Source organism: Leguminivora glycinivorella, chromosome 1 (assembly GCF_023078275.1).
Source record: "Leguminivora glycinivorella isolate SPB_JAAS2020 chromosome 1, LegGlyc_1.1, whole genome shotgun sequence".
Lineage (NCBI taxonomy): Eukaryota > Metazoa > Arthropoda > Insecta > Lepidoptera > Tortricidae > Leguminivora > Leguminivora glycinivorella.
In genome coordinates this window covers 25,337,875-25,355,811 of record NC_062971.1, presented here as the reverse complement: position 1 = coordinate 25,355,811, position 17,937 = coordinate 25,337,875, and the positions used below count along the sequence as shown (strand labels likewise).

Genomic DNA, 17,937 nt, shown 5'->3' with positions numbered 1-17,937 from the left:
TACGCTTGCGTCTAGTCTATAGTATCCTTCGTCTGAGCTGAATTTGGATTTGTATGCAATCTGACACTGACAACTGACAGATCTGTCAGTTTGAACTGACAGGTTGCATACAAATCCAAATTCAGATTATGAATTTTTCAGACTGTCTGTTGCCGGCCTTAAGCTAGGAACATACTACGCGGACGTCCGTCGTCGCGCGACCGCGGACGCGGATCTGGACAATGAATATACACTTAAGCTAGGAACATACTATGGGAACATACTAGTAAATACTATGGGAAAATTCGCAACTTCGTACTGCTCTAACTCCTAAATAAGTAGGTTTTTCAAACAACTTCATTTTATAAAAGATGCTTATTTTAATGCAATCTTTCATGTTTTTAAATTACAAACACTCAAAAATAATAAATGAAAATTTTTCACAAAATTTTTCTAAGTCCTAAAATCGGGCCCCTTTTGCTTATACCCCAACCGTCCGTCCACGGGCGTTCATCTACGAAGAACGAAATGTGGCCATAGCGATGACCTTGAGGTGGTAGAGAATTTCGATATTGACGTTTACAAAGTCTTCTCCTATTGGTTCTCCCCACCGCTTGTCACTCAGCACTGTCAAAGGTGTCAAATATCTCGCCGTTATAATTTTCATCATTACAATTTTTGCGTCGAGTAGTGAAGTGTTTGCGTTGATTAATTTCCGTACCTTTATTTCTCCGTGATAATTGTGATATTCAGTGCTACTTGGCATTTTGATCTTCAAAATGCTTCGCAAGTGCTGTATACCCGGCTGTGATAGCAGTAGTAAACGAAAGGACGTTATGCTGCACAAAATGCCAGCAGCGAGTGAAAAAGTGATAATGTGGAAGAAAACTATGTCAGCAGTATTCAACTTGTTCGAAGGTTTGGCATCAGATGAAATCGGCAAACTGTACGTTTGCCACAAACACTTCGAAGCCAGATACATCTCTTCAAAGTTGCGCTTACGGCCAAACGCGTGTCCAACATTATTTACTGAAGAAGAAATCACCACGGGAACGCCGGCTCACCCTTCGGTTGAACGAGGTAGGTAGTAATTATATGTAACTTTACATCGCACGTGGTATTTACGCCGCATTTTTAAAATTGAATCAAATTCATGTTCAGTGTATTTATAAATGTTTCCAATAGGATAAGATTATGTTGATTGAGTGGTGTTTTGGCCTAGTGGAGAGTGTTTCAGGTTCAAATTCTAGAGAAAACTTACATGGGTCTCATAGCCATGGGTATTGGTTCCTGAGTAATGGGTGTTTCTTATGTATTTCAGTAGTACAATATTTTAAATGTCAAGTTATTATTGTCTAAGTACCTACCACAAAGGCCTTAATTGAGCTTAGCTGATTGTGTAGCCTAGTATTTAATTAATCATAACTATACACATACTTTATTATAAATCAACATTTAGTTTATTATGTCCAAATAATTTGTAATATTCAGACAGACAAATATTTAGGTAATTTGCTTTGGTGTAAATAATTTTGAATAAATGTGTATATATTTCTATAGTCAAATTGTTGTGTAATTGACGACCGGTCTGGCATAGTCGGTAGTGACCCTGCCTGCTAAGCCGCGGTCCCGGGTTTGAATCCCGGTAAAGGCATTTACTTGTGTGATTAGCACAGATATTTGTTCCTGAGTCATGGATGTTTTCTATGTATATAAGTACGTATTTATCTATATAAGTATGTATATCGTCGCCTAGCACCCATAGTAGAAGCTTTGCTTAGTTTGGGGCTAGGTTGATTTGTGTAAGGTGTCCTCCAATATTTATTTATTTATTTATTATCAAAATATAAAATTGGGCCTTTTTTTACCAGGATTCATTGAACTTGAAATGAGGAACTCTGACCACTCGTATGCAAGGAGATGTCATATTGACCACACTTATGCCATGAGCGCACCAACAAATAATTCAGATGATGCTGCTGGTTTACCGCCACACATCACAACTGGAGCTGATTCAGGTAATTTCATAATAATTTAATGCCCTGTCTCATGTCATGTGTTTAGGCTTCAAAAAGTGACTGCAAATCTGTTTTTGTATTTCCATCTTGGAAACAGTGGAAGGCTATATCTTTTCCCGATGACATACAAGGGGGCAAAGTTGTTGTTTAACCACATGCCAATATTGATACCCGAGCAAGCTAAATATTCCAATATTTAACTGTGAGTGTAGCAAGTGGTTGAGAATGTGGAATCTTGAGCGTTGCGAGGATTTCAAGGCACGAAGGTTTAACAAATTTTGCCACCGAGTGAAAAACATCATTTTCTCCCAAACCAACAAGGAGGAAATATTGACTGTAGAACAACAAACTAGATCAAATCTATACATTAATCATACATTTAGGTTTCATAATCATCATATAAATGTCTATTCCTTCCTTTACCTCAACCTTCAGTTTACCTGCTAGCTGTGGGCACCAAGTTAAAATTTGTATGAAATTATTTTGCATTCTTGCAACTTTCTCATCAGTTTTTGCCTTTACAAGTTGGTGTGCTGAACATGCATTTGTTAGTGATCTACCAGACTTCATAGAAACTTAGAAAGTGTCCATATCCCATTTAATTACCTATTAACTTTAAATAATTTATTCATGTAGGTACTATTTTACGTTTTCAGGTGGAGTTACACTGGAACATATTACACCGAGCGTAGAACTGTCTATTGAGCCGTCATCCTGTCTTAATTCAGGTAAATATTACAAATAATTTGTTAGTGTATACAAACATAATTTATATTAAGTATGTTCATTTCTTGATCTATCAAAGTGAAAGTCAAAATATTTTTTATTCAAATAGGCTTACAATAAGCACTTTTAAATAGTCAACAATGTACAATATTCATCTTATTCTAAATATCAGAACAATTTATTGGTGCAATAAACAATATTGTTTTAAAACTACATGGAATTAATACAATTATATAAATGTATATTGTATAAAAAACAGGGTTCGAGGATATATATATCAGATATATATCCAGCTGGGTTCGACGATATATATCAATGAATATAAATATCCGATATAATATCATTTTTTGTATAATTATTGCAATACAAAAATGGTAAAAAAAATGTAACTTTGTTTAAAATATAGTTTTTATATGTTTGTTACTTTTTTTCTACTATATGATATGTTTTTTAGTAGATTTTTCCTAATCTAAAGTAGTATTCATAAATAATGCAACAAAATAATAATATGCATTCCATACAAAATGGATATATATCAAAGGATATATATCCGATATATATCATAAATATCCGATATTTTGATATTTATTATAAATATCGGATATTTTCGAACCCTGAATTAAAAAATATCCAAGCCAAGCCCATTCAGAGCGATTCGCCTCAAATCTCTTCGCGTGGAAAACGTGCAGTGTAGAGTGTGTAGGGCGAGCCGCTCCGCTACTAGCCCATAGTCTGGATGTGAGAGATAAAGTAGGTAAAAAAAAATTCAGCGACAAAAAAATTCCGTGGCCGCATACCCTAATACAAATGAAAAATACATGAATATAAGGACCAGTGTTGCGAATTCATATCGTTTTACTAAAAAAATATTTATATTAATAATTTAAGTTATTATACATTTACTTAGATTATAAAGATATTTTATATTTATCATTTTCAGAGTGCGTCCAATCCAGCGCAGATCAAGCCTGCTCGTCGCTCGTCACGACTGTGATGTCGTCGTTTGAGCCAACTTCACCACAAACAGGTAGCAATAACATACATTGGATAATCGAATTAAAGGGCTACTTTTTAACCGTCGGCCTCATATCTCTCAAGAAGGACGGTTATCAAGTCGTCTGTATGTTTTTTTTGTATGTTTGTTCCTCGATATCTCCGTCGTTACTGGACCGATTTTGAAATTTTTTTTTTGATTGAATGTATATGCGTACAGATTAGTCCCATTTTTCTCAGAACCCAGTTCTGATGATGGGATCCTGGAGAAATCGAGGGAACTCCTCAAATCTGAAAGGCATACATTTGGTGATTTTTGTGTTTTTAAAGGAACAGCATGCATTTAGGTACGGAACAGTGACATTTGGTGCAGTGGAACTGCTGATGATGGCCAGAACGGAACTCTTCAAATCTGAACGGCACGCTTATAGTGACTTTGGTATTTTTATAAGAACAGCATGCACTTTCGTCCAGAACAGTGACATTTGGTGCAGTGGAACTGCTGATGATGGCCAGAACCAAACTCCTCAAATCTGAACGGCACGCTTATAATGTATTAATTTTTTTAGTTTGAATTCGTTTTTATGTTAACTCTTTTTGTTTTGATTATTATTATTGATATTATACAATTGAATGAATGCATGTGAAATAATTATATTGACGATCATAATGTAAATTCGTATAGGTTAACATAGCATAATTTATAATGTAATTTATCATTATGAAATAAATAAAACTAAACTAAACTATAGTGACTTTGCCATTTTTATAAGAACAGCATGCGCTTACGTCTAGAACAGTGACATTTGGTACAGTGGAACTGCTGATGATGGTCAGAACCGAACTCCTCAAATCTGAACGGCACACTCATAGTGACTTTGGTATTTTTGTAAAAAAAGCATGCATTTAAGTTCAGAACAGTGACATTTATTTAGTTATGTTTGTTAGGCATATTGAGTTTTCAAGTCAAAGTTTGTCAAGCTTCGATTTTTTACAATATAATCGGATTCATGAGGAATTGAGGAAACTCCTCAAATCTTAACGTTATACGTATATTCATTTGTGTTGCCATCTAGTAATTAAAGCATTAAAAGCAGTTTAAAAAAATACTTACACATTTCTACATAATCCAACATTCGCAAGTAGCTTTCACCAGAACCCGAAAGGCGACGGTTTTTTTTCTTAAAAATTATCTAATACTAAATCAATGAGGCATACACGGCTCGCTCGGTTTAAATAGTAACAATAAGAAATCCACTTATGCCGAGTGAGCGAGAGTGACAAGTTATTGCAGAAAAGGACTAATTTCATTTTGGAATCAATGCGAAATCGAGCCTCGTCGAATCGCATTTAAAATGTATGAGGACTCTATTCGACGCGGCTCGATTCTGCCATAGTGGACGCCAGGCTTAAGTGCAATAGTTACAGTCTGACCAAAAAGAGTAGAAATTAAATAGTGGCAACTTCATACATCAATATCCCTTTCAAATCAATGTGTGATAAAACGGGACGACACTACGATGTTGCCACTTTTTAATTTCTACTCTTTTTGCTCAGACTGTATAAACTGTATTTTAGGTAGTCAGGTTACATACAATTTTTACAAATTGACAATCATTAAGAATAAAAAACCGGCCAAGTGCGAGTCGGGCTCGCGCACAAAGGGTTCCGTAGCAGCAAAAAAATTACAGTTAAATCAACCTATCTCAAAAACTATAAGAGATACTTTGATCAAACCAAAAATCGTTGAAAGAGTTAATTAGCATGCATCACCTCTATTTTTTTTAGAATTTTATACCCCGTAGTTATAAAAATAGAGGGGGGGACATACTTTTTACGACTTTGAGAGCTGATATCTCAAAAACCGTTCACTTTAAGAAAAATGTTTTTAGAAAACTTTATATCATTTTAAAAGACCTTTCCATTGATACCCCACACGGGTATGTACATCGAAAAAAAAATTTTCATCCCTCAGTTACATGTATGGGGGCCCCACCCCCAATTCTTTTTTTTACTATTTAGTGTCATAATTTTGTAGCGGTTCATACAACACATATTCCCATCAAATTTCATCACTGTAGTACTTATAGTTTCCGAGTAAATCGGCTGTGACAGACGGACAGACGGACAGACGGACAGACGGACAGACGGACATGACGAAACTATAAGGGTTCCGTTTTTGCCATTTTGGCTACGGAACCCTAAAAACTGACTAAGTGCGAGTCGGACTCGCCCACCGAGGCGAGGGTTCCGTATCCGTACAAACTGTCAATAGTCAAAATAATCTCATGTTTCTCATATACTTAACTCTAAAGACTACTATTTACAAAGTCTATAACATCTAATGACCCCACAGGACCGTGTCTATCGTAATTAAGTATGTAATTAAACCAAATATGTTTATAATTTTCAGTGGTGGACTCATCAAAGACTAATGCGGCTCAGGCTTGCATCACAACTCCGGGGCCATCTGTTGATTCAAATGCGGAAAAAACAGGTGACAAATTACAATAACATTCCTAATACTATATTAAGCTTCTGTACCGTTATTTGAAGCCTATTTAATATATTGAGACAGCGATACTGTTTGTAGATGCGTAGCGGTTCACAGCAGGTACCTACAGCTGAACACCTGTAAACAACTTGCAACTCCAGTTTTACGATTCAGGTTTCCCCTTCCCCCAGGCGACCCGTGCCGTAGGGACGGCAACGATGTTTCATCATTGGCGTTCTGTTTGTCGGAACGTTCGGTTCACTACAAAAAATTCTTAGAATTCTTTAATTCTTGGAATTTTTTGTAAGTTTAATCAAAAATATCGTTTTAGAAAACGGTTTTACCGTTCGTTTACTATTATAAATTAAATGTTTTAGAAGCTGAGCACCTGATCGATTCACTTTGAGCGCAGTGTCGCGTAAGTAAGCGATTTTTTATTTCTTTTTCAGTTATTTTTTTTCAGTGAATCGATTCGTCTTAAGCACGGAACAGGTCAAGAAAGTAAAAATTGAAAAATGATCTCATTGTCCTCTTTGAGACTAAAACAGTCCTTATTAAAGTCGTAATTGACGCGATTAGTGTTTGTTTTGCCTTGCGGCCGAAGATGAGCCTGTGCTGTGACCTGATAATTTCCGTGCGTGCCCATTGTGGTAGGTACTGTGCTGCGGGATAAAATTCCTTTACAATCTCTTTAAATAGATCGATATTCTGTAACGGAATTCAGAAATAGATCAAAAGTCGAAAGGTAAAGCCTATAGCTGCCGGACTTGGCAAGGGCGTCAATAAATATGTATTGATTCTAAGTATCATGTTGGCTTTTATATCCGATCCCTGTGTGCCTTAAAATCGACTTTCCGCTCTAAAGAAAGGTAACTAACAAACCTATATCATTAGCGTCTTTGTGGAACATGTTTGTGTAATCCGAAAAATGTTCTGTAAATAAATATGGGCAATTTTAAATGCACAGTACGGTATCGTCAGGGATACCTCTGAAAAATGTAGTTTGGTAATGTTCTTATGCCTTAATCAAATCTAAGCCGCTTGCCAGTGGAAGTAAAGGATTACAAAGTGAAACTCGGGTATGTGGAGAGTTGTATTAATTACCAAATATAAGTTCCGGTTAAAGATAATTGAGAAAATCTGCATACGAGAGAGTCACTCTTTAATTCTTAACTATAATAATAGCGTTTAATAACGCAAGGCGAGCGTATTTGATTACTTGGCTGCTGCGTAAGCAGAGTAAAAGGGTGCATCATTGCACTAGCTTACTAAAAACTTCTTACCTGCGCAAGGTGTGAAGAAATTTACAACCAGTATGTTTTTATTTTTTGTATAGGACTATACACAAAATAAAAATATATATAAGGATATAAAAGGCTGGTATAATAATTATTATTCTGTGGAAGCAGGCATGAGTGGAAAAATTATCAAGTGTTAAGACGGTGTAAAGGCACTAGTCTGACCCAGTAGGCAGTGACCCTGTCTGCAGAGCCTATTGTTCTGGGTTCGAATCCCAGTATGGGAATATATTTGTGTGATGCACACAAATAGCGGGACGTAGTTGAACGAAAGAGAGCCATCCTCTGAAAATAGCCTTTTATTTGAATGGCTTTTCCCTTTTTACGTTGAGATTATATTCAAATATGTTTGTGAATTGAATCTTTTTCCTTTTACTACGTCCATTTTTTCCCGAGTTATGGTTGTATTATTATGTATTTAAGCATACATATGCCTATAATAAGAGTATTATGTCGCCTTGCTACCATAGTACAAGCCTTCCTCAGTTTTTGGAAAAATAGATTCCCCAATGTCTATTTATTTTGGTACCGATAATAAATTTCCCGCTTATTAAGGCTTATGAGTATTACTATTTATCTAGATAATAAACCGGCCGTCTGCGCAAGACGTGCATCTTCCCATTTTCATATTTCCCGCCTGCGCAAGGCGTGTGAATAATATGATTGTTAAGACAGCTGAAAATTTTGCAGTCTGCGTAAGGCTTGCAATTTTCATGACTCAATTTTCTGCCTGCGCAAGGCGATTAAATATTTTATTTAGCCTGCTGAAAACCTGCCGCCTTCGCAAGGCGCGTGTTTACATATCCTGCGTCACAAGCAGATCAAGCAGATGTGGTATAATAGGTATAATACAATTAGGTTTTTGGCGTACAAGGCGTTTTTGAAACTTACGTGTGATGGAGGAAACAACACAAGATGATAACGCCTCCTAAGCTTAGTACCAAGTGCTTAGTTTGTTAATTACCAAGTCATTTTGACAGTGGTTATATATTTCTACTGCGGAATCACTTCCCAGTAAACATTAAATAGTCTCGAGAAGACTTGTCAAAGCGGACCCCAGGCCTTCACAGGCCGCGGCCAATGCCGGGATAACGCAAGGAGGATGATGATGAGTCTGGTGAAGACTAAAAAGGTTATCACAGTTATTGCTGGTGACTTGATAAACGTGGTTTCCTTTTTTGTGGGAACTTTTTCCACTATATAGTTATCTACTACATATTTTATCCTTGTCGTTAACGACGTTTGAAACACCTAGCTCACGCTGACGCGGAGTGGGTTGACACGATAATATTCAAAATTAACCACGGTTTTATCAGCCTACTGATTTAGGTTTTAAAGTGGGATTTGAGGTCATTTAATCATTTAAGTAAACCTGTTGATAGTGTTGATGCATATCAAGGCCGCAGTATTCTTTGGTTCAGGATATTAACCGTTTCCCAAACATCTTAAATGGGTTATTTATCTATTATTTTAATCAAATATTTATCTAGCCCGCTGGCCGCTCCGGCGCCACACGAGGCCAATAATCTAAAGATCAGATTGCTTTGGACTGTTTTAGGTCATTCATTTGTTCAGTTAAGCCCACGTGGGTTGAACACATTTTAAGGAATTGGCTATGTGGATGAAATAGCAAAAATTTTTGCATAGTTTTTCGCTATGTAAGAATGCAGTTGTGATATGTTATTACATATTTTGAGGCTCCAGGAACGACCTGAACCAATGTTACAAAGAACCATTACATTAAAATGTGTTCACATCCTCATAAAGTAGCACGGGGTGACTCGTCTACTCATTATTTAATCCGAATGAAACAATACGTATTTAAATTATGAGTTTTAGGTTAAGATTACCGCCATAACACGTTTTTAAAAATAAAAGAGGGGAAAAGGACACCTATGTAAGAAGTGATAAAATGTATGGGGTAATAAACCCACCTACAAACTTAAAACGCTGTCATATTACAGCTTTTCATCAGCATTTTAAATAAAGTAACCTCTATGGTTAATAAATATATCACATTCATTGGGTATTCGGAAAACTATTTCTCATATACCTAATCATTGTTTTTGGTAACAATATTTTGCAGGATAAGTACTTGATGTGTTTTCAAAATGATTTTAATACTCATATAAAGATGGACCGTCAAAACAATTTTTAAAGCTATGCCGAATAAGCCCATGACCCATGACCCATGGGGTTTGATGAGTGTCTCAAAATTTTGTTTGGAGCTCAGATCTCGGAACTACAGATCTAGGTACCTTAACCTCAATATCATAATCATCATTACAAAACCAGAAGGCTACGTCATGCCATATAATGGAATGATTATATATCTTTATGCTTCCAACGAAAATCACGGGTCTTACCCGCATACATACGTATCCTTAAGGAGAAAAATATTTGATTGTAACATCTTGCGCTTCCATAAGCTGATTACCCAAAACAAAAAGGCATTTATATACGAAGAAAATTCTATCATCAGCATTGGCTATTACATGTGTACAAATTACAAATAAAACGCTTCGCACACGCGCGTCTAGCCGCCTAGGCGTTGTTAGCCTATGGCCAATCCTTGGCTTAACAGAAAGTACATACATATTGGGTAAATAGCTAACAAAAAATATTAGGAAACTGGGAGAGAACTCTCCAGACTAAAAGTCTAAGGTTAAGTTGTAGCCTGTTAACCAAGGCAATTAAAAGTTGAACTGTTGTAGTACAATTACTACCAATTGCACAGGAGGTACTTTGTTTAGGACTGTATTCATACATGGATTCAATAACCTTAATACGTATACTCATAATGTATAACGAATGACTAAGTTATACTTATACAAAGCCTCAATAGTCTTGTTACTTGATATACTTACACTTCCTTTCTGGATGATAGATTCGTTTACCAAAAGAGTATCTTATGCTTAGGAGATTTCAATGATGAAAAATTCACAAGTGTGCTTATCCTCACTATATGATAATAAGACTTTTTAGAATGATTAGATTATTTTTTTTAGCACTTACCAAACGTGCCCAGATTATTATTTCCGTTAATAAAATTGGAACCACGTTACACATGGGTTCAGTATGGGTTATACTCAAGAGGCCAAGAATATTTCCGGCATACTAGAATGCTCGGGAAAATTACTAAAATTAGACTTCATAAAACGAATTAAGTACATCACGAAAGAACCATGATTGTTGGAACATTAGTCATACCATTGGTATTAAGGTTTTCAATAGCTGCGCACATTAGTGTTATACACTTTTAAAGTTGTAGCCGATTGAGCAAAATTTTTCTTCGCTACCAAATTTTGCCATGTCATAGCCATAAGGCAGTAATTATAATATTCACTGTCTATTATGTAATGCTGTAATTGCCAGAAATAAATAGTGACTATTTGGATAAGGCATTAATGAATGGATCAGTTCCTTAACTGTTTTCTATAATATCATATGTAATAATATCATGTCATGCAAATCAATATATTAATATAATGTACCTATGTCATGTCGATTATTCTATGATACTGAAAAGAGATAAACGAGTTGCGAGGAATTTGACACACAATCCAAAACTTAAGTTTTTCGCTTATACTTACCCTAAAAGAAATGATACTGCAATAACCCTACTTACTGGCAATTGCAGAGTCGGGGTCAAAACATTAAAAACATACTAAGATTGGATATAATAATGAAATAAACGTAAACATAAGTCATGACCTGACCTTGTTAGGGGGATGAAATAAAAAAGTAACAGGTTTTTTTTCATAATTTATTTTAATATCATTATGGGTCCGTAATCCGTATACATAGTAGGTATATAGATAAAATTTAAAAATGTTTCAAACATTCCTTACCGACTAATAATAAGTTACAATAGAAAAATAGGTCACTGTGCACTTATCAATTCAGTCACTGCAGCTGCTGTCAGCTGCAATTCACATTCCTCCATATAGGTACACAAGGTATCTGATGTGTGAAGTGCACTTGAAGTTGTTATTTCCATTGGCGATTCAATTAATCACATTGGCGTTTCTTGACCACCAGGCGAATACAGACACGTCTCAATATATTAAATAGGCTTCAAATAACGGTACAGAAGCTTAATAGCAGCGTTTTACCTTACAATAAAACGCATATTAAGCGAAATACCTTATTTGAAGCCTATATTTTTAACTACGCCTGTGGCTACAACACTCAGTTGCAATAAACCAAGGCACATTTATTTTCCCATTTGAGGGTATTTTTTGTTCGCTGCTAGTAAACAACATTTTTAGACTATTCAGTTTCGAAGATACGTCTTTATTTCATTTCACATTTGAATTTATAAATGATGCAACCGTTTGGTAAGTGGTATATTGCAACTTCGGTTAAATTAATATTTTGAGAACCAATGATGAAACATCGTTGCCGTCCCTACGGCACGGGTCGCCTGGGGGAAGGGGAAACCTGAATCGTAAAACTGGAGTTGCAAGTTGTTTACAGGTGTTCAGCTGTAGGTACCTGCTGTGAACCGCTACGCATCTACAAACAGTATCGCTGTCTCAATATATTAAATAGGCTTCAAATAAGGTATTTCGCTTAATATGCGTTTTATTGTAAGGTAAAACGCTGCTATTCAATAAAGGCTTTTCATTTCGAAGCCAATGCAATTCTCATTTGTTTAAAAAATATAAAGGAAATGAATATGAGCGTAAAATGCCCCGGCGGACTGCTATGATTTCTAGATGTACTTACTTAAGGTTTTATAATACCTTAACCCTTCGAGCCCCAAGCATCTATATGTATTTACTTATATTTTACTGACATCATATGATGTCGCTGGGACTCGAAGGGTTAAAGCAAGTTGAAGCAAGAAATTAGATTATTAATTAAGGTGGCTAGGTACTATATTTAACGGGTTATACCGTTCGTACCGCTGCCGGCTGTACCGGGCTTTATCCCAATTAAAGTGAACTATTGCAATAATATCATATTTTTTTTCAGAGCCTGCACGAGCATCGGGTGTTAAAGAAAAAAACAGGCGAAAACAACGAACAGCGAAATGGTCTTGTCGCAAACGACTACGAGTTGTATCAAACACCGAGCAACTGTCGCCAGAGTGCGAAGTGTTGTACGCACATTATAAGAAAGCGACAAAACAAGCAGATTACTTCAGACGAGCTAAGATGGCGTCTAAGCTATCACAAGAGGATTCTTTTAAAAAATTAGTGGCAGGAATGAACTCGGTAGCAAGAAAATTTCTGTGGATGCAGGTTAAACTCTGTACTAAGAGTAAAAAAGGCAGAAGGTTTAGCCTAGAGGAAAAAGTAATTGGCCTCTCAATAATGAAACAAAGCCCGAAATGCTATCGATTCTTACAGAGAATATTTATTCTGCCGTCCAAAACGACATTAAATACGTTGTTGCAGAATGTGAACATCGAAGCTGGCATCAATACCCAAGTGTTTGATGTCATTAAACAAGAGGTATGTATGCAACTATGGGAACAAATCAAATTATTTTAACACATATTTTGTTTTGTGTTTTTTAAGTAGTTACACTACTATATATAAATTAAAAATCGAAATAAGATGTCATATATTAAAGAAAAAATGACGAGCATCACCAGTGGCGAAGGCCGGATGGAAGAAGTATGTATGTATGGGTATGAAAGGGATAATTAAGAGCAAGCTATTAATTCCCCTGGTGTACTCCTATCACTGAGATACACTGAGGATTGAAAGTATTGAAACTTAAGGTGCTATGAGTTGCAAGTGGGACGACTCTTTATGTTGAATTGTGCTTTATATTGGAAACCTCTAACATTTTTTTCTTTTCAGGTCAGCGAATGGAATGAGGCCAAAAAAATGTGTTCCATAATATTTGATGAGATGAAGTTGGACGCTGGCATCCATTACTCTAGGAAACGTGACAATATCACTGGATTCGTAGAATTGTCTGAAAAGACCAACCACTTGGCCGACCACGCTCTAGCATTTATGATTAAAGGCGCGGTTCATAAGTGGCAACAGCCGGTGGCGTATTACTTCTCCGAAGGTGCCGCGTCGGGTCCGCAGATGAAGGCCATCATCAAGGACATAGTGGCCGCCGTGTGCGAGACGGGGCTTCAGCCTATCGCTTTGATAAGCGACCAGGGGACTTCATTTCAAAGCGCCTTTAAAAGCCTTCAAGAGGAAACTAAAAGATCACAAATCTTAGCAGGCCAGAATACCGGTAAGTATTATCTTATACTATAGGTATAGACGGTCAAGCAAATCTTGTTACTTAAAAAAACCGGCCAAGTGCGAGTCGGGCTCGCGCACAAAGGGTTCCGTAGCAGCAAATATAATAAACCAATAACTTAACCAAAATTACAGTTAAATCAACCTATCTCAAAAACTATAAGAGATACTTTGATCAAACCAAAAATCGTTGAAAGAGTTAATTAGCATGCATCACCTCTATTTTTTTTAGAATTTTATACCCCGTAGTTATAAAAATAGAGGGGGGGGGACATACTTTTTACGACTTTGAGAGCTGATATCTCAAAAACCGTTCACTTTAAGAAAAATGTTTTTTAGAAAACTTTATATCATTTTAAAAGACCTTTCCATTGATACCCCACACGGGTATGTACATCGAAAAAAAAATTTTCATCCCTCAGTTACATGTATGGGGGCCCCACCCCCAATTCTTTTTTACTATTTAGTGTCATAATTTTGTAGCGGTTCATACAACACATATTCCCATCAAATTTCATCACTGTAGTACTTATAGTTTCCGAGTAAATCGGCTGTGACAGACGGACAGACGGACAGACGGACAGACGGACATGACGAAACTATAAGGGTTCCGTTTTTGCCATTTTGGCTACGGAACCCTAAAAATGGGAAATTCAAATTTTTTATTCGACGTTAAACCTTCGCCTCTACATTTTTCAAATTTGCGGCTAGTATTTAGTGACAAGATTTGCTATCTTGTATAGTATTTTTATAAAAAAGTGTCAGACAATAACTATGTATTTATAATGATAGATATGGATATAAATCATACGCGAGCCTTTATATTCTTTTAATTTCGCACGTAATATAAAATTAATTATTTTCAATAACCTGTGTGATGATGATGACGGGTTCAATGTGAAATTCGTTTTATAAATATTGTGAACTTGCTGTGTTGTGTTCATCATCAATATCTTCCTTGCATTATCCCGGCTTCTTGCCCCGGTTCATGGCTGCTTGACTGATCTCCCACAAAGTACTAAAAAGCTGGGATCCGCTTGTCAATTTATTCTTGGATATTGGCGGTTTACAAAAAGTTGCTTTCTAGTCCAACTCAGAACTGACGCTAGGTACCCTAGGCCTTATTGAAATTTGACCAGTTTCCTCACGATGTTTATCTTCACCGGAAATCAACTGGTCCACATCAAATGTTATATCGGCCATACGGTAGCCATCTCCAAACCGGGGTTGGAACCGGCAGCCGCCGCGATTGAACGTCCCTTGCTCTTATTGCTAGGTAACTGACTCTTACTGTTCTATCAAAGTAAGATTTAAATTAATAGTTTTTTTTATATTTCCAGACGACACTATACACTTAAATGGCCATAGTCTTAGTGTAGTGTATGACCCGCCACATTTAATCAAAGGAGTGAGGAATAACTTCTTGACGAAGCATATTATAATGGACGGCAAAGTGTCGAAGTGGCAAGACTTGGTGGACGTGTACCGCACGGACTGCCGCCACGCGCAAGCTCGCCTGCTGCACAAGCTCAACGACGAGCACATACTCCCGGAGAAAATCAAGAAAATGAAGGTATACCTAATTATTTACATGATAAAGCAAAGAGAAATGAGAGCATGATAAAGATAAAGGACAAAGCAAACTTGTTGTTTATCTCTCTTTTTTGCTATAACTTATTTCAGATTAAAGAAATAAAGCGCTAAATCGGACTTAGTGATCGATAAAAAAGAACAAACCATTAGTATTTGTAGCTTTCACCCCATTTAATAAATCTACTCGATTACTTAAGTATATTTATCTACATTCAATAGTATTTTATATAATCGTGATATAATACAGAGCTTTTCAGACGCGTACCATGTTTAGGCCACGAAGCTTGCTGAGTACGCCTAATAGTACGGTACGAGAGTAAAAAAGCTTAATTTTATTATTTACTAGCTTTTTCCCGCGGCTGCGCTCGCGTCAAATTCGAAAATTGCGGAATACTCCATACAAACTTCCACCCCCCCCCCCCCCCTCCCCCTCCCCCTGTATAGGGAAGTGGCGGGTAAGAAAGAGATAAAAAGTAGCGTATGTCACTCTTCATCCCTTCAACTATCTCCATTTAAAATATCACGTCAATTCGTCGCTTCGTTTCGCCGTGAAAGACGGACAAACAAACAGACATACACACTTTCCCATTTATAATATTAGTATGGATTTACAAAAGCCATCTACTTTTTGCACGTTCTTAGGCGGTCGCATTTTATTTATTTATTTAATTAAAGGTTTACCAACAGTTATATTACAATGAATCTTATGTAGTTTATACTAAAATTAAGTACATGCTAATGTATAACTTATTACAGGTAAACACAACATTTTAAGTAAGTAAGTAAACACTTTATTGTACAGGAAAATAATACAGCACATAATATTTAAAATAAAAAGTTTCAGTACAAAGGCGAACTTATCCCTTTAAGGGATCTCTTCCAGTTAACCTTTGAGCATTTGAGGGAGAGTTTGAGACACACATTACATTTACATTGTTACATTTTAATGTATATCTCCTTATATTTAATCTATGGTTTCAGAGTAAAATTAATTAAATTATATCGCGGCATATGTATATTATTGATCTTTTCCCCCGTTTATTCCCGTTAGACATGACGATATAATATTTATTTATATTTGCTATTGTCTTGTTACAGGTGAAAAACTGTGTGCGTGTTTTCAGTCAAACCATGGCAGCAGCTTTATCTTACACAGCTTCATTTTGTGAGTATCTATCTATTTGGAATGTCTATCAATGACCATAATACTTAATTATATTTCTACTAAGCAGATTTCTTGGGACTTAGGACTAGCGCAGTTTCATCACAATGTGTAACACAATCAGAAGGAATCCTGCCTAGAATCCTCCCTTCGGTCGTGTTTTAATTTTTCGCCACTCGTTTCGAACTTCCTTTTTTACGCACTTGTATCGTAATGTACTATTAATCTGTTTTTGTACAATAAAGAGTCACTACTACTACTAATATAATTCCATATAAGAAAAATAAAGTTTACTTTATCTTCGATATACGCTGTGCTTAGTTTGTGTGGGTGGATCTGTGTAATATTGTTAGTGTGCAGTTACATAACGACGTTTGTAATATTTTTCCAGCGCACTACGCGGACGGCACGCCTGTGAGCGCTACGCTGTCCAACACGGCAGAACTGGTGGCCTTCCTCGATGACCTGTTCGACAGCGTCAACGGCGCCAGCACCCACCACAAGCACACAAAGGGAAAGCAACTGCGGACTGCCGTAACTGAAAACTCAAAACATCACGATTTCTGGGTGAAGGCGATAGAAATAATAGAAAAAATTGAATTCCGTGATATCAACGGAAAATTGACAACAGTTCCGACGTTGAAAAATTGGTTGACAACTTTAAAAAGCTATCAAAGGCTGTGGCAGGTTATGAAAGAAAAAATATCAAGATAATGCGCCCGCGGTATTTTAACTCCGACGCAATAGAAAATTTTTTCGGAAGAGTGCGAGCGTACAACGTCAGAAATAACGACCCGACCTGCCACGCTTTTGAGTGCACTTTTAAGTCACTATTAGTAACTAATTTAATAAAATTTCACCAAAATACATTTAATTGTGAGGAAGACTGTGCTGAGGAAGTCATTAAAATTCAGTCGTTGTTTGCTCACACTGAAGAAGACAATGCAATGATCGAGGATAGTACCATATTGGTTGATTCTGCGCCTTCATCATTATCAACCTTCACCGATCGTGAAGACGGCGCAGAACAACTAATCGTGCAAGCCACACGGGAGCATCTGGATGTACACTCACGGGCATATACCGCGGGATGGGTCACAAGAAAAGTATTAAAAATATTGAAATGTAACGATTGTGAGAAAGACTTAACAACTGAAGAAACGGATATCCATAAATGGATATCCAAAAGAGAATACAATGTCATCAAAAAGAATAAATTGACCTATCCCTCGGAACATGCTGTGAGGTTTTTTGGGAACATTGTAGACGAATCGAATGAATATTAAAATTTGGAACACAATGCCCATAAAGCAAACATCAAAAAACAAATTACTCAAGTTGTACTTTCCAAATATTCATTCGATTTTGTCAAATGCGAAATGCACCGTGTTTTGGCAGGGCAGACGTTTTTATATGTATCTCTGACATTGTCGATCTTCAACTGGTGCAATACTAT

General features: G+C 36.5%; 1 protein-coding gene across 2 annotated transcripts; it reads left to right on the top strand.

The window, feature by feature from the left end:
• Nucleotides 1-487: 487 nt before the first annotated feature.
• LOC125227663 lies at nucleotides 488-17,759 on the top strand. Of its 2 annotated transcripts, XM_048132014.1 has the most exons (10): nucleotides 488-1,059; nucleotides 1,851-1,997; nucleotides 2,654-2,725; nucleotides 3,664-3,750; nucleotides 6,130-6,213; nucleotides 12,489-12,970; nucleotides 13,325-13,718; nucleotides 15,067-15,299; nucleotides 16,418-16,484; nucleotides 16,873-17,759. In XM_048132014.1, exons 1-10 carry the CDS (start codon nucleotides 759-761, stop codon nucleotides 17,193-17,195), a joined length of 2,190 nt encoding a protein of 729 aa, XP_047987971.1. In that variant the 5' UTR covers nucleotides 488-758; the 3' UTR covers nucleotides 17,196-17,759. The 2 variants fall into 2 exon arrangements, with proteins under 2 accessions (XP_047987971.1, XP_047987972.1); XM_048132015.1 differs by lacking the exons at nucleotides 1,851-1,997; nucleotides 2,654-2,725; nucleotides 3,664-3,750.
• The last annotated feature ends 178 nt before the right edge of the window (nucleotides 17,760-17,937 follow it).